The 24,106-nt window shown below is 48.3% G+C and overlaps 1 protein-coding gene across 3 annotated transcripts in view; it reads left to right on the top strand.

The window, feature by feature from the left end:
- ARAF (A-Raf proto-oncogene, serine/threonine kinase) overlaps positions 1-24,106 on the top strand; it is a 1,000,066-nt gene that overhangs the window by 502,079 nt on the left and 473,881 nt on the right. For all 3 annotated transcript variants that reach the window (XM_069647431.1, XM_069647429.1, XM_069647432.1), the window contains exons 8-9: positions 22,191-22,218; positions 22,311-22,435. In XM_069647431.1, coding sequence (XP_069503532.1) covers positions 22,191-22,218; positions 22,311-22,435 — 153 coding nt within the window. The remainder of the gene's footprint in view (positions 1-22,190; positions 22,219-22,310; positions 22,436-24,106) is intronic.

Here is a 24,106-nt window from a genome sequence, read left to right as displayed (position 1 = left end):
TCGGCCTCTGGTGTAGGGCTCGGCCCTTTTGGTGAACCTAAGGTCCCTTGTGCGCATCCTTACCGGCCGGTTGATGATTGGAACGCCCAGATGCCTCTTCCGCACAATGTTTCGTTGCCCGCGGGGGCGGCATCCTTGATTTATGTGGATACATCGGTGGAGGGGCCGGTGTGGCACCCTTCCCTGTTACGTCCCTGGATTTGTCCACCTCATGAGGGGCCTCCTCAGGTTCCGAAACAATCTCCTGAGGACGCCTTTTTCGATAAATTTCAGGCACTTATGCGCACCGACCCCATGAAGGAATATTTCAAGGGGCTTTTCAAGGAGATATGTCCACCTGCGTCTCCAGCTCCACCCGTTCCTCCGGTGGTTCCGCTGGCGCCTCCCTTGCCCGTGGTGCCTACCCCAGCTCTTCTGCCTGTGCCTCCATGGTCCCCAGTGGACAAGGCAGTGCCTGACACGGCTCAGCAGGATCCTGACCTGTCAGATGACCCTCAAGGCGATCAGGACAACAAGGACCTTCCCAGCTCTATCAGAGCCTTTCATGACCGGGTACTGGACATGATGAGTTTCTTAAATGTTCCAGTGCCCGAGGCACCCGCTCCAGGAGGGTGTGCTTTCTGGGGTGTTCACTCTGTCTCCCTTGGAGCGTACTGGCCTGTTCCTGCAGAAGGACGTTCTGGCCGAGGTCCGAAGAGTCTGGGAAAAGCCACACTCGGGACTCTTTGTCAATAAGAAAATTGACACGAGGTACAGGCTACATTCCTCGGAAGAGGTGGCCCTGTCGTCTTGTCCACCTCCCTCCTCCACAGTGATGGCTGCGGCCACTTTGCAATCCAGACCTGCAGCATCCTCTTCCATGACGGCTACTCAGGTCCTGGGTAAGGAGGACAAGCTCCTTGACTCCCTAGGGAGGAAAATCTTTGCCAACTCAGCCTTGCAGCTCAGGCAGGACAATGCTGAGTTGATATTAGCGGGAGCTAACATGCAGATGTGGAAAGGTCTGTCTGAGTTTGAGGAGCACATCCCGGTCGAGAAGTTGGAAGACTTCAAGGGTAGCCTATCTGACGCCAGGGTCTTGACCCAGGATCTCCTGGAGGCTGCGGCTCATCATGTAGACACCTCTGCTCGGGGCCTTATGCTGGGGGTTGATACCTCACGGCAGGCGTGGCTGCATGCCACTAAGTTTTCAAAAGAAGTGCAGGACAAGGTGTTGGACCTTCCGTTCGATGGGAAGGAGCTCTTTCATTCTACAACAGATGTAGAGCTCACCAAGACGAAGGATAGCACGCAGAGTCTGTCCTGGTTAAGGCTCCTTTCAAAACCCAGAGACCATTGCCACAAAGTCGACCCTCCTCTGGCTTTAGGGGCTTCCTCGACCGCAAATGTTGCAGAGTGGATACCCCTGTGGGGAATAACCGCCATAGGCAACAACAGACGTGGTTTTTCTCCCTCTCCTCAGCCTCCTCCTCAGGTTCAGGCGGCACCTCCACCGATAAACCTACTAAATGAGGGTTTTCCGCGCTCGCACACGACCCCGGTGGGAGGACGCATTGCGTCTCATTGGGAGGCGTGGCAGACCATCACAGAAGACAGATGGGTCTTGTCAGTCGCTCGAGCGGGCTTCCGCTTACCTCTACCCCCTACCACACCCCGCAACCCTCCTTTTCAGCTGTCGGGCTCACCCTCCCTCAAAGCTGAGGTTCAGAAACTTCTGGACCTCAGAGCTGTGGAAGCCGTTCCCCTCGGGGAGTGAGCAGAGGGCTTCTACTCCCGGCTGTTTACGGTGCCCAGACCCAACCAGGCTGGCCTGCGCACCATCCTAGATCTTTCCCAGTTCAATCTTTTCCTACCCCAAGAGAAATTCAAGATGAATACGCCCAGCCAGATACTTTCCTCCTTGCAGGCGGGCGACTGGCTCAGTGTTGTGGACCTTCAGGACGCGTACATGCTTATCCTGATTTGGAACCCACACAGGAGATATCTCCTCTTCTCTTTGGGAGAGGAGCACTAACAGTTTTGAGTGCTTCCTTTTGGCCTCAGCTTGGCGCCGCGCGTCTTTACGAAGATGTCGGTGATTGCGGCCGATCTTTGTCTTCAGGGTATCCATGTGTATCCGTATTTGGACGACTGGATCTTATGCAACTCTTGTCCACTAGCAGCAGCGGGCAATCTCCAATCTCTCCTTCAGCTCCTGTTCCATCTTGGGCTGTCGGTGAACTGTCGGAAATCTTCCATGACGGTCTCGCAGGACCTGATTTTCCTGGGTTTTCGCTGGAACACGATCGACTGCAGAGTGTACCTGACCAGGGACAGAATGGCAGATCTGTTAGCCACGTGTCAGATGTTTGTGCAGTCGGAGAGCATGTTGGCCTGGTGGTTCCAGAGGCTTCTGGGCCTCATGGCCTCGTGCGTGCTGGCTCTTCCTCTTGCTCGTCTCAAGATGAGACAGACCCAGATGGCTCTTCGGAGTTCCTGGCGTCAGGCTGTCTGCTTGGATTCCAAGCGGATAATGATTCCGGATTCCATGAGAGTGGACCTGGACTGGTGGTCATCTCTCAGCAACCTGTCGGTGGGCGCGGGGTTTCAGGACCCGGCCCCCATGGTGATCACGACGGACTCCTCCCTTCTGGGGTGGGGTGCGACGTTGGATCTTCTTCAGGTCTCGGACCTCTGGTCGCCTCAGGACAAGCTCCTGCACATAAATCATTTGGAGCTTCTGGCGATTTTTCTGGCGCTCAAGGCGTTCAGACCACTCATTGCCAACAAGGTGGTCCGCATACGCACGGACAATGTGGTGTCAATGTATTACATCAACAAACAAGGGGGAACGAAGTCTCCCCCCCTCGTGGACCTGTCTATCCAGATATGGGAGTGGGCCATGCTTCATGGTGTCTGGCTGCTTGCAGTACACATCCCGGGCCAGCTGAATGTCACAGCGGATGCCCTCAGCCGGCGGACAGTGGTCAGCTACGAGTGGTAGCTGAAGGCGGAGGTCCTCTCATGGATTTTCTGGCGTTGGGGCACACCGGAGGTGGATCTCTTCGCGTCAGCGGTAAACAAGAAGCTTCCTCGGTATGCCTCCAGAGGGCGGCTGGGAGCCTCCTCTCTGGGGGATGTTCTCGAGATTCCATGGCACAACATGAGAGCTTACGCCTTCCCGCCTCTGCCTCTGGTTCACGGGCAATTTGGAGGTTGAAGAATTGCTCATAGCCCCGTGGTGGCCGGCCAGGTTTTGGTTCTCAGAGTTTCAACACCTGTCAGTGTATCCGCCAATCAGGTTACCAGTAACTCCCGATCTTCTTCACCAAGGGGAAAAGCAGCTGTGGCTCCCCTCCCCTCAATCGCTCAGCTTGGCGGCATGGTGCCTGAGTTCAAGTCTTTAGAGCATCTCAATTTGTCTACGGATAACATGCGTATTATCCAGGCAGGCAGGAAACTCTCGACCAGATCCCAATACAGGAGTAAATGGCTCAGGTTCTGTCATTGGTGTTTGGAGAAGTTGTTGGATCCAAGGTAGCCACGATTGACACGGTGCTGTCCTTCGTGTCCTCCCTAGCAGAGTCAGGGGTTCATGTTCTGTCATGCAAGACTTCTCTCTCAGCGGTTTCCGCTTATCTTTCTACAGACCAGTGTTCTTATTCCCTGACTAACCCAGTGGTGAAGAGGCATTTTGCTGGCTTGACACGCCTCTACCCTCCGGTTCGTTATCCACAGCCGCCGTGGGACCTAAATGGGGTCCTGACGGCGCTGTGCCATAAACCCTTTGAACCAATGGCTACTGTGGACCTCAAGTACTTGTCCTTGAAAGTGTCCTTTTTGGTCGTAGTTACGTCAGCAAGGAGAGTAAGTGAGCTCCAGGCATTGTCGGTGGAGCACCCTTTCTTGGTCTTTCACAAGGACAAGGTAGTCCTTCGGACAAACCTGGCTTTTCTGCCGAAGGTTGTGACTGAATTCCATCTGAATCAGTCTATTTCCCTACCAGTCTTTTTTCCAAACCCTTCCTCTAAGGCTGAGAGGGTTCTACACGGTCTTGATGTTCGAAGAGCTCTCAAGTTCTACCTGGACAGGACTTCCGAACTTAGGAGTTCTTCTCAACTTTTTGTGACCTTCGGTAACCCTCAGGGCAAGCAGACGTCTAAGGCAACTATTTCTACGTGGATCGCCGCCTGAATCACAGAGTCTTACACCGTCCAAGGGCTGAAACCTCCTGAGGGGTATTCATGCACACCTGGTGCCGGGGCAAGGCAGCCGCGGTTGCTTTTCAGAAATATGTCCCCTGGGAGTCCATCGCTAGGGCAGCTACTTGGCCTCCCCATCTGCTTTCTGTAAGCATTATTATCTCGACATGAGCTCAAGGGCTGACGCTCAGTTTGGTCAAGCTGTGCTGAAGAACCTGTTTCAGTGAGGGGTATTTCTATCCACCCGTAGTTCCTGGAAGAAGTGCTTGGGAATCTCCCATAAGTATGGAGGAAAGGGGACGTGACGTAGGAGTATTACCAGGTTACTCACCGTAGTGACCACCTTACTCCTAGTCCATAGTCCCCTTTCCTCCATACGCCCGCCCGCCGTCCCCTCTAATAAGGTTCCTCTGTTATTGTGGTCTTTGACCTGGCGATAGAAAAGGAGTGATGGGTGATGCGCGAGGTGGAGCCAAGATGTGCGGGGTTACGGCCGCGTGCCGGGATCCGCGCAAGAAAGAGAGGAAGGACACATTTTTGGAAAAAAATTTGAAACTATGAGACACAGGGCGTTGAGGACTTGGAGGGCCAGCCTAATCTGCAAACGCCTTCTCCTATGTCATCACAGCCACCTCAGCAACCACTGAGGATTTCTCGATGGATATTCTCATTCTCACTGCTCTGCATACCCTATGCTCGGAGATCCAGATGAGGATGCCTCTTGCGCCGGCGGCCCCACCTGCGGCTCCAGGACCATCATAGGAACCACCATCCAAGAAGAGGAGAGTTCACCCTACTCCTCCTTTCCACCCTTCGCCTCCCTCTCCCCACCATAGCTCCCCCCGAGGGATGAGACGGATCCAGACACGGCAACGCCAGACACGGACGACGACGGAAAATTGGTGGATCTCCTGTCTCCACTGCCCAGATCTTCACCGCCTGATGAGATATGCTCGTTCCATGCCATGATCTGGAGGGCCTTGGAGCTATTCCAGCTAGTCTCTGAGGAGAAGAAGAAAGAGGGTTTCCTTTACCAGTTGCGTGAGGCGAAGAGGAAGGCCATGCTTTCGATCCTGCTCTTGGATGACATTTGGGACGAGGGGTTATCCCTCATGAACAATCCTTCCTTGGCCCCGGCGAAGAGGGGACCATTATGAGAAGAAATACAGGTGCCGGACTCTGCGCCCAAGTTTATACAGTTCCAGCCGTCTCTGGAATCTTGTTTCGGCGGCAGCTAAGAAGAAATCTTCGGGCGCCTCCCCGTCGGCGGGGAGTTTGTTCAGAAAGACGGTGGACGAGTCTCTTTAGGCCATCAAGGTGGACACCTAGATGGCTCGGGTCTTGGGCACGCTTCAGCAATGAAAGCCGCCGTTTCGGACTTCCAGAGGAAAATCCCAAGGTTCTTCCAAAGGATTCGGGGGAGGTACTTCGTCCCACCATCGACCCTCCTGCTCGTCGGCCCAGGAGACCTACAGAGGCAGTGCCAAATCTGGAGATGGACGTTGTCGTCGCCAAGGCCCCCAAGGCAGCGCTTTGATGTTAATACAGGACTGAACCGGCCATGGAGTTGGGCCCCCAGCTGTGCAGCCCGGTGGAAGGTCGGCTGGCGAACTTCGTCAGCAAGTGGAAGACCATCTCCACCGACCGTTGGATGCTGGACGCTATCGCCCACGGACACACCCTAGAGTTCCAAATGAAGTGTCCCCATATACCACCAGTGCTAAAAAAAAAAGGGTGCGATAGAGCTTGTCCCAAAGAGGCTCTGGGGCTCTGCAGTGTACTCTCGGTACTTCCTCGTCAAAACGATTGGCGGTTGAAGGCCCATCCTGGACCTCCGCCGTCTGAACACGTACATAAAGTCTCAAATGTTTTGGATGGTGACTCTTCAGCACGTGTAGGACAGCTGGAAGAGGGGGATTTACTATCTTCACTTGGATATTTTCACATCCCCATACACAAGGGCCACCGCAAGTTTCTACGCTTCGTGGTTCAAGGGCAACATTACCAGTTCAAAGCCCTTCCCTTCGGATTAAAGTCGGGTCCAAGAGTTTGCACCAAGTGCCTGGTGCCAGTGGCGGCGCAGCTGCGTCTACGAGGGATCCACGTGTAGCCTTACCTCGATGAATGGCTCTTCCAACACACAGCGAGGACCATCCAACTCCTGACGGATCTGGGGTTCTCTATGAACTATGCAAAGTCCTGCTTGATTCCATCGTAGGATGTGCAGTTTCTGGGATCCCGACTCAACACAGTGTCGTGCCTGGCGTCTACGTCTGAGGAGAGGATAGCGGCCATCTTGGGCAAGGTAGAACAGCTGTTGGCCCTGAAGATCCCAAGGGTGAGGTCCATCAAGTCCCTGCTCAGCATGATGACGTCATGCATATACCTCATTCGGCTGTGCAGCCTGCGGATGCGTCCACTGCCGGAGTTCCTCGACGCCCATTGGATACAAGTGTCGGGAAGCATTGAGGACAAGATCACACTCGACGAGAGTTTGTCGAGCGATACGATGGTGGGGAGTGCATGCACATCTGTCCACAGGCGTGGGTTTCCAGACCCCACCTCCCTGGAATGATGGAGAGCGCACACCGAAAGTCTTCACGCAAGAGGCCAGTGGCTACCGGAGGAGAAGACGTTGCACATCAATGTGTTGGAGCTGCGGGCAGTGTTTTGGCCCTCAAGTCCTTCCTTCCATCCCTCAAGGGCAAGGTGGTATGGGTCTTCACGGACAACACCACCACGATGTTCTACATCAGGAAGCAGGGGGGAACCAGATCCCTGGCGCTCTCCAAAGAAGCGCAGGACCTTTGGCACTGGGCCGTAGCCCAGGGGATGTTCCTCATCCCGTTTCATCTGGCAGGAGTGAAGAACACTGTCGCCGACTCTCAGCAGGGAGCTGCGCTCTTGCCATGAGTGGGAAGTTCAGCAGGACCAAGTGGATCTCCTGTTCCGCAGATGGGGCAATCCCCAGATCTATCTGTTTGCGATGGCGACGAACACCAAGTGCCGGAGGTTCGCCAGCAGGTGTCACCAGCCGGGAAGCATGGGGGATGCATTATCTTTCCCCTGGGACGGCTTGTTTCTGTATGCGTTCCCTCTGTTGCCGTTGCTTCTTCGATTAGTCCATCAACTCAGACGGTCCCGGTGCAGGATGATCCTCATCGATCTGGCATGGCCGAGACATATATTGTACCCGGACCTTCTGGACATGTCAGCGTCCCCTCCAGTCAAGCTTCCGGGTGTCGCAGATCTTCTTGCCAGGGAAGGAGGCGTGACTCTGTACAACGACCCAGGATCACTGAACCTGAAGGCCTGGCTCCTGCAGCACTAGAGTTTGGGGGCTATGACCTTCCAGCGCATTGTAAGGAGGTGCTCGTCAAGGCCAGAGCTTCATCTAATCTCAAATGCTATGGGCACAAGTGGAAGAGGGTTGCCGTTTGGTGCCATATGCAGAAGATCGATCCTCTACGAGTCACTGCTCTGCAGGTGCTTCCGTATTTGTTGTCATAGGCCAAGGCAGGACTGGCCCATGCATCCATCAAAGTTCATCTGGCAGCGAATTCCCGCTACACCAGATCTCCTGGAGGATCATCCTCATGGTCGAATCGATTGGTCAAGGAGTTCGTCAAAGGACTATTTCACTCTTTCCTGCCAGTGAAGGCTCCGGTGTGGGAGCTCAATGTGGTGGTTACTAAGCTCATGGGTCCTCAGTTCGAGCCTATGCATTCGGCGCCACTGAAATTTTTGTCGTGCAAAACAGCTTTTCTGGTGGCCATCATCTCCGCACGATGAGTGGGAGAGATCCAGGCCCTCTCTTGTAAACCCCCTTATTTGACATTCCACGAGACGAGGGTAGTGCTACGTACGCATCACTCCTTCATGCCCAAGGTGCCGTCGGACTTTCATCTCAACGAGCCCTTGGTGTTACCTGTGTTCTTCTCGACTCAGAGGACTTTGCACTCGCTGGATGTGGCCAGAGCGCTGAAGTTCTATGTGGACCGCACAAAAAGTTTCCGGAAGACGTGTGAACCATGTATAGGCCTTCTCCAACTGACCATTGCCTGGCCGACCGAGATCCCATTCGACCAGAGCGATCGCTGCAACTACGGCGTTCCTGTCTGGTGTGCCCCTGCTGGACATCTGCAGGGCTGCTAATTGGAGGTCGATTCACACTTTCACAAAGTACTACTGCGTCGACAAGGATTCCAGGGAGGAGTCCAGAGTCGGCCAAGCAGTGCTGCGCAACCGGTTTGCTTGAAGGTGAGCCTGGTGAGGAGGTAAGAGATGCTTAAAGGCATGGTCTAGTAAAAATTGTTATTGTCCCTACGGGTCGGCCATGTTTTTTTAAGCCTAAGTGGCTCGATTTTAGAAAACTTTCCTATGGACCTTACCCGAGTTTTCGTCCATTGAACGCACGGGAAAACAAGCACCAGGGAGCCGCCATTTTCTGATAATCCTATCTTTTCCCCGATCGCCCTGGCTGACCTGCTTTTGCGGCACTAAATCAATTCCCCCGCCCCTGAGCCTGACATTATCAAAACATTCATATTCCCTGCCTCTTCCCGTGACGTTACTGTGCTGCGTGGGCAAACGCACCCAGTCGTCTTCTGCGCGACTCCACACAGAACCCGGAAACCAACACAGATGAACTCACAACACAGCACGCCACAATTCGGAATATGAAACTGTACTTTAAAATGAAACGGCAACACGGTACATTTGGTAAAGTACATTTATTTGACATTAAATGTTTGGAGAATATTCAGCAATTGACATATGAACTCCGGAAGCCATTTATTTTCTTTTATCTGTATCCGCAATAACTGTTCCGTTTCATCTTGAGTCATGCGCTGTTCCTTTATGGTACACAGGGTGTTCATTTTCGTAAAAAGAATCACTTTGGAAGCACGGTGAACCACAAGGCTGTTCCATCAACTAGGCACTAGTCCAGCCTAAAGGTTGATATGTTGCTTCTAGCCACTAGTACAGCGTAAGGGCATGTGGGCCCTTGGCCATCGTCCCATAATATGGTGATCGTGCTCCAGTTGTTGACACAAAGCTGCAGGTGTCTGCTGAAGAATCCATCCGCCGGTGTCTCAAACAGATGGCAGTGGCAGAAAGGGATCAAATACCTGTTATGAAAACAAAAAAATGATAATTAGTCTCGCTAGCCGAACTTAATTAATATTACTCATTTTATTTATTACGGCCGATCAGAAACTATTTGCTTGCAAGGATAGTTCAATGGAGTATGTTCGTCTCTAAAATCAATGCGAAAAGTAACGAGATAAATCGAGGCCAACACACAATGATAAACGACAGTCTACATGCGTGAGGAATGATATGATATATGATATGGCATTTGTAACGCGCCTATACTCAAGTGTTTCTAGGCGTGACGAGGCAGGTGGGGAACAAGGGCAGACAGACAACGATCCTACTAGGCCAGGTGTCTTTCTGCTCGCGCATGGGGAAGGGCTGTACATGGTTAGTTGAATACAAATTAAATAATAGGGCCAGCTGGTGGCAAGTGCAAGGTTAATGCCAGGAGAAGGGGCTGAAGGATACAGAGACAGTCCCGTAGTGCAGGTAGGCAGTGCAGGGAAAAGTGGCTGGGCCAAGGACCGAGATCGGTGAGACCAGTGTACCTGCATTCCCATGTGCCCACTACGAACAGTTTTACTTGCTTTTCCTAGCTCTTCATTCATTCATTTATTCATGCATCCATTCATTAAATCTTCATTCCAGTATAAAAGCGTGTAAAGATTTACTTACATTATATTTGAAATTTCCATTGTGTCTCTTCGTAATGCAGTCTGTAAAACGGACCGTGCTCTTGACAATGATTTTTCGTATACTGACCTAAAACTGAAACTCGGTCTAGTTTCTGAATTTTCTGCCTTATCGTCTCTTACGTTATTGCGCACTCCCTTCAAATGTAGTTCTTTCGGCATGGTCCCTGTCTCAAGGTCAAAAAACAATAGACCCTTATACTTCCAGTGCGACTTGTGGGCCTCATCTGGGCACTGTCCTTCGCATTCTTTATTTGCAACATCACGTAGTATAGGCATCTCTGAGAACTTGAAGTTTAGAATCCGTCTATGTAGTGCGCCTCAATGTGCAAATGCGAACTGGCTTCTCTCAGAAATGCCACGACCCGCTTGGCTGGCACGTTCTAAGTGCCCCAATTTTGTTCCCATTGTCTGCGAGCTTTGCAGCCCAAATTGAGACATTTAATTTTTGGCGGAAGGTCAGGGAAAGTATAAAGTACCACAGGAGTTAAGTTAATCTGAGATTTATTGTTTGTTTGTTTGTTTTATTATTTGCAATACGCAAGCGTCCCCTCCGTTAACAGTGCGCAGCATTCACATTTACATGAGATGAGACATGAGAAAAATATATACATACACATATGTGAGGTGAATAGAGAGAATTCAAAGATGACACCCAGCTTGTTCGCCACCCATGATGGTGAAGGTAGGGGTTAGGTTTACAGGTACACTGTACAATAACATTTATTTACAAAAAGACAATCGTATTGCAATTATTTAAACCGGGATTTGTGCTTCACAATCAGCTGTGCTTCGGGTGGGCATGGCACAGTCGCAATGTTCGGTGGCAATGGATCACTGCTCTGCACAGAAACGTCCAAAATTCCATATCTGTGCTTCTCTAACACAGCAACAATAAGGCCTTTCACAAAGTCGAACTGCATTTCATCATAGACTGGTTTGATCACCCATTCTTACTTCGTTTTGAAAACACCTTAGTGTAGTGAGGCATCCTTACTTTAACCCTAGTCCTAGATTGTTCACGTCCGACATTGCTGTTATGGGCCAAGACCGCTAGTAGAGTGCGATGTTTCATGCCCCGAAAGCTAAAATGCAAGCGCTTTGGCCTGTACTTTAGGCACATATTGTGGAACACCTCCAAATCGCCTGTGTGACAGAATTCTGTCAGTCCTCTCAAATCTCTTGATAGAGTTTTGTCGAAAACAATCTTCTCAATGGCTTTGTGTGTCGGTGAAGATGGAATCAACCACTTCTTCTTTCGTGCCTCCTCTGGGGACAAAGGGCCATGTTCACATTGGTGGAAATGTTCATTTGCTGTCCAGCGGTGAACGTTGGTGCAGTGGTGCATCACTGACCGCCATTTTTCAAGTAGTATTTCCACTGACCCTTCACAAGTTTTTGAGCTCCACCAAAGATGGTTGATGATAGAATGTGACCACTGCAAAATACTTTCAAAACCTTTTTTTTTTCCCTGCAGCCGAGATTTTCTTATTGATTGATTTAGCAAGATGCCATACGTCAAATTGATGTTTAATATGTGGGAACTGCTCTCTCATTGTCTTGGCAATTGAAACGTGTCTATCCGTGGCTATGAGGTCGATGTGCATTCCCCTCGATTGTAGATATTCCACTGATTTTATAAAACCTAGTTTCTCCATGGCCACTGAGGATGTACATTGTGTTACCTGCACGACCACCGAACTCAAAATTTTCTTACTATCCATGTCCTGAAAGTGGTAGGTGCAGTACTTGGCAGAAAATCCAGGGCTGTCGCACTGTCCATCGCTGGCTAGCCTGAATCGTTTGCCTTCGAATGTACTTGCTAGAGACAATTGTTCAATTTTCCAAGCATCACTAATGGCTGGAAACAGATAATCACGTTGGTATGTGTAGTACAGCGCTTTAGAAATGAAATGGAGTCCCACAAACTGAAAGAAACCCTCTAACTTTCTAAAACTGGAGCCACTAAAAAGTGATGCAGCTGCACACAGTAGATTGCCTGCTGGCAGTTTCCTCAGCATCGGTTGTGCAGACCATGAGAACCTATGATTTAATCTACAGGCGGCATTTATTTTGACGTTACTGCCTTTTATTTGACGAGTCACATTAATCAATGGCTTCCCACATACTTTCCCTCTAATGGAATGCACACATTTCAGCATACTTATAATTTCCATCAAACAACTGTCAAATACAATGTATTTGCTCTCTTTCATTAGACTGTCATCCTGCGTCAACGTTGTTTCGGCCTTTGACGTTGTGGAGATTTCAACACATTAGAAAGTAATATCGCTGATATCAAGTTCTGATGCGTCTATGGATGCTGCGGCTGGTTCATTCACTGTCATTTCAACATCTATTGCTTCAACATTGATGGGAGAACACAACAATGTCGACAGGTTTTTTGGTGGCAAATTTTTTGCGGGTGTAGATTGTGTAAATTGATCTGCAACTACTTCAGAGCTATCTTCAATACATTCAATAACATCTTCTTGTGGTGGTGCGGTCGCACTGTAGCTATGGTCCAATGCAACTTTACTGTAGTCTCCAAATAAAATTAATTCATGTTCTGGCCATTGGACATGAGTATCTCGAGCCTGAACACGCCTCGCCTCAATTAATAGTTCCTCCATAGTGTACACGGTCTGGCAAGCCACATCTCTCATTCGCTTCACTGTCTGTGTGTGTATAGTTCTGACACCCACGGGTAACTGGAGGAGAGATTGGAAAAGGGATGTTCAGTTTAAACACAAGATGGAGTGTAGTAGAATTGACTGGAAAAAAACATAAAATAGTCCCCAGCACAAACATTTTTTTAAAGTTATGAACTGTTTGTAACTAACCTTTTTTTGTTTTTTTTTCTTTGCAACTTTTTTGACTCGACCTTCAACATCTGCACGCTGTAGCTCCGATTCGTTTCCGCATGTCCTCCCTTCCTCTTGCGCTGCAACAACTATATTTTCTGTATCCGCATAGACAGCACAGAATAAGGCTCCATCGTCTCCCTGAAACATAGTACTTTCATTACTATGTATCAAAATATTGTTAGCATAAAACACACGTGAGGACGAACACACAGGTACATCTCAATAGCCAAATACGATTTAAACATTGTGTGCAACAATCAAACGACAAGTATTCGATCAGTGGTGATCTATTTCGATGGAACTGTCAGTATCCATACCTCTGGCTCTGCATGGACTGCCATGAATGGTTGTATTGGAGAGGAGGCATCCGCATCTCCCTGAAACATAGATCTTGCATTAGTATGCTTTTCAATATTGGAAACACAACACACACTTGGGGTCGACGGCACAGGTACATATAAAGAGATAACAGCGAAAGATGCATTGTCCAAAAGAATCAAGGAAAATCCAAATATGATCACATTTCATTGACTTATTTCAACGATTCCTTTACATCTGCATCGTCTAAATGAGATGTTGTGATTGTGTTGAAAGCTTCATCGTCTCCCTGAAACACAGCACTTGCGTTAATAGGGAAGAAAGTATAGCAAATGGAATCACGCTATATGATCACGCATGATGGAGCTATCATTATCCATACTTCGTGCTGCTGAAGAATATCTATGGATGTTGCAAATGTAGTGCGCACTTCCGAAAGCTGTTGCGCCGATTCGTATACTTGAATGTCAGGCCCTGCATCAAGTGCAGGGGTTGACGCTCCATCAACTGCCTGAAACATAGTACTTGCATTAGTGAGTATTACAATTGTGAAAACATAACACACACCTGGGGTCGACAGCACAGGTACATATCAACGGCTAACAACGAATGAAACATTGTGTAGAACAATCAAACGACAAGAATTCCAGCTCTGATGATGATGCTCGATGGAGCTGTCAGTATCCATACCTCCTGATGTTGAAAAACATCTAGAAATGTTGTAGATGTGGCGGACGCTTCAGCATCTCCCTGAAAGACAGTACTTGCATTAGTATGGATAACACTAATTATAACTGAAAACAAACACCAGTGGACGATAACTAAGGTGTATATCAATTGGAAAGCAGTAACCAAACATTCGGTAAAATAATTACACGATAGAATAAAACTATTACTTGACATGCATAAAATAAGTATGTAGCGGATTAGCCTAGTAAGATGACCTGATACGCGCTAGAAGTGGTTGATAACTGCAACCACGTCAAGGATGTAGAATGTTCTTGCTTCAGATTCAAGGGATAGTCAAGAAGTTGTAAAGGTCAATTAATGATTGATAATGAAATGCCAATATTAAAAATAGCCATGTGAGCCGACAGAATACTTGAAAAATGCTCAATACAGCACAGTTCCTTGTCCCCATATATATATACATTGCGTTTGTGGGTTATGAAATCAAAAAAGAATATATTGATAAATGTCATTATTCAAAAAACTATACACTCATATCAATATCGAAATTATTACAAGGGATAGAACACCTACAATATCAATTAATCCATTCGGCTACACACTACCGCAAGGCTGAAAGCTAAATCCGGACACTTGACTCACCAGTGGCGGAATGTGGACGAATAGAGTGGGAATAGCGTTTTCGCGCAATTTCCGTGTCGTTCGCCGTTTATTCTTCTTTGTTACCCAAGAAGTTGTGTACATGTCCAAGGAAAAGTGCCGGCTGCAGATGCGGTATCGGTCACCCCTCTTGTCTTCTAAGACTTGTTGGACTCTACTTTCCAGCTCATCCAGTGGATATCCGCAATGTCTGACCCATTCTCTTATTCGATGAACAGTTTTCGGGAATACATGCATTGTAGTTCCTTCAGATTTCGCATGGGTCTTCGAAGGGCAACCGCTAATCAAACAGGCAGGCATTGTTGATAAATCTGAAAAGTAAATATCGACATTATTATACAATCTTCAAGAGTAAAGATTTGATACAAAAGTAAATGAATCATACAATGATCAATGCAAGGTTTGTTTTGGTCGCAGGAACTATACCAGTTCATGATGTGCTGCTTAGTATTTGCATAAGTTGCAGAAATGTATAATTGATGTGACTGAAATCTGAACATGTGACTCGTCCCTTGGATGTTCTGTCTTGCACGAGAAGGAAACCTGCTTACATTATATATTGGACCCCCGAAGGATGCAATTGAATGACAATAGACACAGATGAAAATAAATAGATCTATTGATAGCATAGCAATGGAAACTCAAGTCAATAGCAATGAGACCAATGAACATAGCACTATTGTGTACTCTACTCGAAAATAGATAGAAATTTAAAAATCTGCGAAATATGACCAGGATACATGGCCTTACCTTGACCAACAAACAGTTGGATTCAGCAAGCCAGAGCAGTATGTTGCGGGAGAATAGGTGGATGGCCACAGGTAGCGCACTGATGGGTATGCTCGAAGCGGTCACAGAAGTTCACGGATAGCACGACGACGAGCAGATTAGCATGGATCTCAGTGGTTCCCAGGTAGCACGTTCAGGAGTTGACTTGCAAAGCACAAAGATGTTCTCATGAGACATATCAAGTGGTTTTTAAAGTATTAGAAACTGGGGTGTGTTTGTGAATGAATGACGTATGTATGTTGTGGTATTAGGGGGGCGGCCTGCTTGAAGGGGAGGCCTGCCTGGAGACACGAGGTCTGAGGAGACCATGTGAACAATGGCCCCTTGGCGTGATCTACCTTTTGAAGTGTACATGCAGTTTGGCACCTTGGCCTTTCGCGCCCCTGACAGCCCCCCATGCCAGCGCTCATCCCCGGGTGTGAACCGCCTTTGATAGAGGGGGGTGGGATGGATGGGCCTGGGGTGTGCAGATAAGGCACAGGAAGACTGCTGAATGGAGACACACTTATGTGTATTGCAGGGGGGCGACCTGCCTCAGCGGAGGCCTGCCTGGAGACACGGGGTCTGAGGAGACCATGTGAACAATGGCCCCTTGGCGTGGGACACCTTTTGAAGTGTACATGTAGTTTGTCACCTTGGCCGTTTGCGCCCGTCAGAGCCCCCCATGCCAGCGCTCATCCACCGGCGCAAACCGCCTTTGATACAGGGGGGTGGGATGGATGGCCCTGGGGCGTGCAGATAAGGCACAGGAAGACTGCTGAATGGAGACAAACTTATGTGGATTGCAGGGGGGCGGCCTGCCTCAGGGGGAGGCCTGCCTGGAGACACGGGGTCTGAGGAGACCATGTGAACAATGGCCCCTTGGCGTGGGACACCTTTTGAAGTGTACATGTAGTTTGGCACCTTGGCCTTTCGCGCCCCTGACAGCCCCCCATGCCAGCACGCATCCACCGGCGCGAACCGCCTTTATATCAATATACAGTATATCGCCTTTATATCAATGATAGTATATCGTTGCTTATCAATAACAAATGCCACATACCGGAGATTCTTGTGAGCACAGACCCACACTTCAACCGGTGTATTATAGTGGTCAAGACTGTATAATCCAATGGTAAATGTTAGTATAGATATATGTGTGACTTTTATAGAGACATAACCTACTGAAAGACTTTGAACAAGTGTGTTTTAGTGCAAGCATTATCGAGAATATGTTATGTTAGCTTAGATAGATAGTGACCACCCTGCTTCACAGCAACCAGACCTTCACCCATTCGGAGCACAGATGTCTGACGTCCATCCTTGAATGGAGACACACTTGATTCATTTAAAAAATTTAGACAACCGTTGTTAAAATATATGTGGTGTTTTATTTTGTATCTTATTTTCATGACACAAAAATACAAGACTTTAAAGATTATACAGGTCAGGTTGCAGCACAGCGAGAGAAAATCCCCTGTACTGACCGCTGTCACTAGGGGAACGTTTCTCTAATGGCACGAACGGCACAGGCGGGTATCACTCTTCGAACGCGGTGTCCAAGCCTCCCGTGAAGCCACCATGTAAAGGAACCATAGGCCACCAGCCTGTACCACCTGTGAAAAGGAATGAAACAAACTGTTTTTAAATGACCAAGATAAGTTTAATAAATGTTTGTTGTCAATGACAATTCTTGTAACTAATGGCATTCTGCACGGACAAATGCTATCTAGACAATGCACACTATACAACGACTTACATGTGTTACAATGATATGTAGATGTAATTTTGGATATAGTAGAAGACCATGAAATAGGAGTGGCATGACAAGCAGAGTATACTTTCTCGTTACTCGGATTACGAGGACGAACAGTTGCTCGAAGTTCGTGCATAAGCACCATCATTATTCTCAACACGGCCCGTGTGAGGCAGGCTGCCCTGAAGTCTGGCAACTCGGTGATGCATTGCGGTCGTGGCTCGCCTTCCGAAATGTAGGCCAGGCATCCCGAGTTTTCTCAGCAGCAGCAGTTCTCGTCCTCAGTTGGCATTAGCTCGCACCGATTGCATGTGCACCAGGTGGAGACGCCGTCCATTCGACTAGGCCCAGGCTCTTCATCTGTTGATTCGTCCTGCCAACTGCCGTCCGAATCCCCATCGTTTTCGCGTGCTTCCCTTTCCAGTAGTTCCTCCTCGGTATACTCGGGCTCGTACATGTAGGGAATTATTGTAGCCATTGTGTGTTAAACAAACTAAAATAATTTATAGCGGTGGTACTGGTATCTGTTCGCACGGGCTACAAGAGGCGAAGGTAGCTGACCAGAGCACTGAAACGAGTCACAGAATACTCAAAGTAACACAGAGAGAGGAATGGAATCGAAAATCGGCTGCTGTGTGTTGTTAAACGGTCTGTTTATACTTATTGAGGAGAGAGGCGTCCTGCCATTTCCATGGCGACACGTCATTAGCTGAAGCGCAGCGAATGTTGACACGAGACGTGCTTTGGCGTTGGGAAATGGGCGGTAGGAGTCTGCTGATGACAGGCTCAGGGGCGGGGGAATTGATTTAGTGCCGCAAAAGCAGGTCAGCCAGGGCGATCGGGGAAAAGATAGGATTATCAGAAAATGGAGGCTCCCTGGTGCTTTTTTTTGCGTGCGTTCAATGGACGAAAACTCGGGTAAGATCCATAGGAAAGTTTTCTAAAATCAGCCACTTAGGCTTAAAAAAACATGGCCGACCCGTAGGGACAATAAAAAAATTTACCAGACCATGCCTTTAATGTTGATATGCTTAATGTTGAGCCTTGCCACCTCACGTAGTTGTGCATGTGTGTACTGCTATATATTCTTTTTTCAGGAACATGTGAATCCATGCCAGACCCCATGCTGGAGAAGGAACAAGTTACTTAGCTGTAATTGTTGTTCTCCAGCATGGGTCTGTCATGGATTCACATGCGAAACCTGCAGCCTACCCCTCTGTGACTCTTCTCTTGGTCCTACTGCCACTTTACGTGCTACCAAATCTGAAGATGGCTGCCAGAGGAGGGGTTTGGGTAGAGGGCAGTCATTGGCTGGGGTAGTATGTCCCAGAGACCAGGGATTAGTTGTTAGGAGAAAGACAGTTCAGAAGGGAAACTGAAACTGATTTTTTTCTTTACTGAGGATTCCCAACCTGACAGGGAATATTCATGAGCATGTGAATCCATGCCAGACCCATGCTGGAGAACAGTTACAGGTAAGTAACTTCTTCCTTACTCAAATAGCAATTTCTATTCAGTTCGCTATTCAATACAGTTTATGTTCACTTATGCTCATTGACCGTTACTTGCCTGTGGTCCCCTGGGAGCGCTCCGGTCCTCCAGTGTCCATTGATACTCACTGGCTCTTGGTGTCTCCCCAACGGCAGGTCCCGCTGCTCCTGTTCCCCTTCTCCGTAGCCGGGAAGCAGACCACCTGGGCTCTGCTTGCTCGCCGGGCACGTCTCTGCACACGCTGGCGTCCTAGTTGCATCGCAATCGACACGGACCACGTGCCCTCTGCTCCTGGCTCTTTCCGCAGCTCCAGCTGCACCCAGGCTTTGGTGTGTGTGCCAACAGCGTCCTCTCTGTTCCTCAGCTGTTTGGCAGCTGTGGTTGCCCGCCTTCGAATACGAAGGCTCCCGGTCCTGCTACCACCACGTGACCCGCTTGCTCACGGTCTTGTATGTCTTCTGGGATTTTTTACCGGCGTTCGGACTTCCTGGTCTTGTTCCAACATGACCGTTCTCCCCACCTCACTTGCTTGTGCTTTCTCCCTTTATACACCTGAGCCCTATTAAGGGGCCTCAAGTGTGAGTCATTGGTTTGTCTTGCCTGACCATTATGAACCCCATCAATGGGACATGCCTGACCTTCAGTACTGGATGCCTTCATACCCCTCTTCTTCGTCCCAATACTAGAGTTCTTTGTAATAGGAAGTGTGCACTACTCCTAGTCGCTTCTTTCTCGTCTCGGTCTTCTGTGAATGTGGGGAATTGAGGGGGAAATGTTCTACAATAGCCTATAAAGGGCTGTGGAGGGTTAAGTGGGCTTTCTACAGGTTATAGGTCAAAGGTTTGACTGCAAAGGATGGAATGACAAAAGGGTCGAATCAAAAGGACTGAAAACAAAAGGGTTGATTTTTTTTCATTTTATTTATTTATTTATTTGGGGGGGTCCCCCACCAAATCCCCTTGTTTGTGGTAAAAACCACTTTTTTTTTCCTATACGAAACCCCCCAAAAAATATACATTTAAAAAAAAAATCAACCCTTTTTGTTTTAGGTGCTATTGACTCGACCCTATGGCATTCGATCCTTTTTGACCGGACACACTTTCTATAGGAAAAGGGAATACCAATTTTCTCTTGCTGGCTCCTCTCTCCCAATCCCCAAGCACCCTCCAGCCAGGTGATCCTCCTTCGCTAGTCCAGAACCTGGCAGTCACAAACTTTTCCTGGTAGCTGAGAGGAGTCCTCAAGGGGATAAAATGGGAGAATGCTTTGAGTTCTCACCCAGGGGGTCCTTCCAGTGAATAGCGGTCTGGTTCTAGTTCAGCCATCGGAGTGGCAGGCCTTGGTCCAGAGAGGTTCACCTTCACTATTCCCTGGGTATGGTTAGGGGACAGAGCTCTCCAACTCTTGGTTACCACCTGTCTTCATCTCACTGAGAAGTGTTTTGGAATGGATGCACTCCTACAGAGGTGCAGTGAATTCTTCTTGTGAGTCCAAAGATGAATCGTCGAATGAGGGGATGGCCTCTCCTTTTAAAAGGCAAAATGGCACCGGGGATTGGTCCAAAGCAAGCGTGCTTTAAGGGATCCAATCCAAGTTGTTGTAAGAAGTGCATTTTGCATCCCTTCCATGGGGACCGTATCTGCTCTAAATGGAGAGGACAGGAAAAGGCACAGAGCCCTAACCGAAACCAAGATGGTGGGTATGCATCCCTCCTCCCACCTCTCCTCTCTGGCTACACTAACCTCACCTCTTCCCATACCTGATGAGTTTAAATGGACTTTTGTGATCAGCACTGTGGTGCTTTGGTGGCTTTGTTATCTTAGAACTGCCTCTGGGAGCAATAGTTTCCAGGAGACCACCTGGGGGAAGATGTAGCTTCACTGCTCTGGGATCAAAGAGAACTCATTCTGGCCATTGTCTCACATAGCAGCTGTGGAGACAGTCGGGCCAGACACTAACATACATCCGTCATTTTATAGCGGACTCCTGCTCGCAGAGCTCACACTAGTGCTTTTTCTGTACATTTGTGTTCTGTGGCTATATTTAAAGATGTATGTGCCACCAGACTAAAGATGAAAAAGATTAAAAGAGACACCATTGCCTGCAGGAACCGTGTGTTCCAGCAGCAGTCAGGAATGCAAATGTAACTTTTGAACCTATTCTGTGCCACTGCAAGAGCTGGGGCTGTAGATGGCAGGAGACTGGTTACAGTCAAGAGACATGTGTGCTCAATTATAGCATGGAACCCTTTCTGAAACAGAATTAGCCACATCATTTTGACATTCCCTGAAATTCAGGAAAAGCCTAAATACCTGGCTCCCTTTCTGAAACAGAATTAGCCACATCATTTTGACATTCCCTGAAATTCAGGAAAAGCCTAAATACCTGGCTCTTCAATGTGACAGAACCAAGGCTTAATCTACACCTATCAAGAAGCGACAATGACACTCCTCAATAGTTTGATTTTTTTTTTTTGTTGCGAAGACACAACCTTAGGGAACAGCATACTTGCCCCCAGCCTTTTCCCCAGAACAGAACACATACTGCTCAGGAAACTTAAACAACCAACACAACACATCAAGGCACTGTAAAAACTCTAAGAGAACGCCGTCATTGTCTCCCAGAATATGTAAACCTCAGCACAGGACATTTTCACGCATCAACCATTAAAGCCAAACACCTCACCTAATTTGAAAGCATTAAGTAAACCTAAAGAACACCCCTCACCTTTTGACTAACCCTCAATTTCTCTCCCCTTACCAAACACATATGGAAATCAGCCCCTTGCACATGGGTTTTAAAAAACTCTATCCCCGTACTTCAAACATCGCAAGCTCGAACTACAAATGACATACCCAGACCCAGGCTAACAGCCCACACTTCAGGTAGGCGGCCGCCCCTTTGGACACAAAGCATGCATTCAATGTTTCCTGCACTTCACATCTAGAATGTTTACTAGCATGCAGAGTTCAGGGTACTTCTGATCTGGATCTGGAATGCCAACACAAAAGCACTGCAATCTAGTTTTTCCCTTTGCTCCCAACTAACCAAACCCACCCACTTACTTTTCAGATTCATCAGAGTGCCTAGAGCACAGTACACATTCTAATTACATAGCATAACGTGTATAGCTATGAGTTTAGGTAAGGTTAGAAAGAAGTAATACACTGGTGTTAAGGAGTAAGTGGATGAGGCCGCCTACCAAAGGCCACCTGTCGGAAGGCACTGCCCATTCAGGTCTTGTTCTGGCTCCTCCTTCACAATGGGGCATTCCCAATGTTGTTGGTTTAGTTTGAAATAAAAAGGGGTTGTTTATGGTATAAAATAAAAATTAGTCCCTTTGGGATCCTGAAATATCCACCTTGGTGTCTGCAAGGGTTTACAACTGTGAAAGGTAGCAACTCAGGAGAGGGTGGGTCGCCCATCTGTTGCAGGAAGGGAAACAGTGGTTTTATTTTGCTTGTTGTCTAGCACCCCACTGCTTGCAGCTGGTCGGTGGGGGTGGGGAGTGCAGTGGTAAATGGTCCCTCCCTGCCCCCGTGGCAATGGCCAAAAACAGTGAACCAGGGCGAGACACCCCGGGGCTACACATAACTGAAATGCTAATGCAAACTACAACAGTGTTGTTCACTAAACTAACTTCAGATTACCTTGGTCTTCTTTGCAGCTGGCGTTGAACAGCCAAATATCCTCCCGTGAGTATTCTCTTTATTCTGTTTATTTTGGTTGTTTATCCTTTCAATCACATTCGTGCTGATTATAGCTCTCTCGCTACCTCTTGTGGCAGAAGGCGACAGTGCTGCTCATGTGTCCCCTGGCAGCTCCAGTGTGGTGTCGCCAGGAAGAAAGTCTCCACATCCAAAATCCCCCTCAGATCGCAAGCCCTCTTCATCAGAAGACAAGAAAAAGGTGGTAAGTATGGTGTTTTCCAGTCTCTGTATGTTCTTTTGTGCAAGTCTATTAGTGACTGATGGCTTCTGATATATGTCTGATCTCAATCTATCCCCTTTCCTCCATACATTTGGGATGTTGTCCCCAGGAGGGCCAGGACCAGAGCACTGAATGCATAGCATGAAATTGAAAAAAATGCTTTGAAGCATCTACTATTCACACCTGCACATCTGTAACCAGCCCTTTTCTCTTCCTTGACAGGACTCTGGCACTCAATGCTCTATGCACTATTGATGCTACAAAATTATATTTTAATTGGTAACTTTTTGCTCTTTCTCCACTTCTGCCGTTACACTGTGTGGTACATTGTGTTCGGGTGCAGCCCTTTCTAAAGGATTGTATCCTCCCACGTATTCGTCATCATAGATTTATCTGTGTCCTGCTTTGTCAGGCAGGGGTGCTGTGTGGCATCGTCATCAATGTCCCTCGACGGTTACCATTCCTGCGTGACATTGATGATAGTATAAATAGTTCCAGTTGTCTCAATTATGCTTTCTGCATGCACAGCACTGTCATGGTCACTGGTCCAATGGGCCCAAGGACACTGACATCGTGCCATCAGGGGAAGAGGACAAAGGGTCACAATCACACGGGGCCTGGGTGGACACAGTCCTGGCGCCTTTGGCGCCAGGCTCATGAAAGTCAGTAAACAGGAACACTTTATTTTGTGTAAAAATTCTTTTACTCTGGAGCTTCATTTTGCTGAAGCAGCTCCACGTGCACATTGTTCGGGTGTGGCCTCCCTGAGTTACTGTGCATGTGCTAACTCAGGGAGTGGCAAGGTGTGGCAGGCAAGCCAGGCCTGATGGGTGTGGCCTCACAAACTCGGCTATATAAGCCGCTCCCATCCAAAGCCCAGCGCTTCGCGTGAATCTGCATTCACATGCAGCATAACGCTCACTGCCGCCTGGGATAAAGCAGACTTACCTTGGGAATCTCCTGCCTACGCGCTTGCATCCTGGAACCAGCATTCACCTGCATTCTTCACTCGCCAAACCTGACCTCCATTCTTCGATCATCTTCATCCTCCGGAACGCAGGAATCCTGCTCTTGACACTGCAGCACGACGCATTCTTCATCCCCGAAGGCAGACCCTGTAAAAGTATGAAAGACAAGGTTAGACATAATGAACATTCAGTTTAAGGTCGCGCTTGCACAATTATTTGCGCTTATCCTTAAACACCCACTTACCTGTTGCCGGACCACCGCGGGAGCATTCCCATCTCATCCGGCACCGCCTCATGCTCCTTAGCTCTGCTGGGCCGCAATCACACCTATTTGGGAGAAAGCAGAGATAGACATTAATAACGAGCAGACAACGGGTTGTGGAAAGAACAATACAAATACTTCACGACAAACAAAGTGTAACGAGAAATGGAGACAAAGAGAAAACTGAAAGACACTTACCAAAGGGGCGTGGCATAGTCGCAGTGGACTGGACAACTATGTGCAAAGGGCCATCTGCTGTTTTTGTTTGTTGTTTAGGTTGTTTATGTTGATTATGTTCTTGTTTCACTGTATGAAAAGATTTGAAATCTCTGAGATGTTTTATACTGTACCTTACCTTATGACAAAAGAAATAACGATATAAAAACTAAAAATCACTATACCCAGGTACATTTGTCTCAGTGT

Source organism: Ambystoma mexicanum, chromosome 2q, assembly GCF_040938575.1.
Source record: "Ambystoma mexicanum isolate Mex_15411 chromosome 2q, UKY_AmexF1_1, whole genome shotgun sequence".
In the NCBI taxonomy this organism is placed as follows: Eukaryota; Metazoa; Chordata; class Amphibia; order Caudata; family Ambystomatidae; genus Ambystoma; species Ambystoma mexicanum.
Note: the sequence above shows the minus strand (reverse complement) of the source record. Positions and strands in the feature narration are given on the sequence as shown.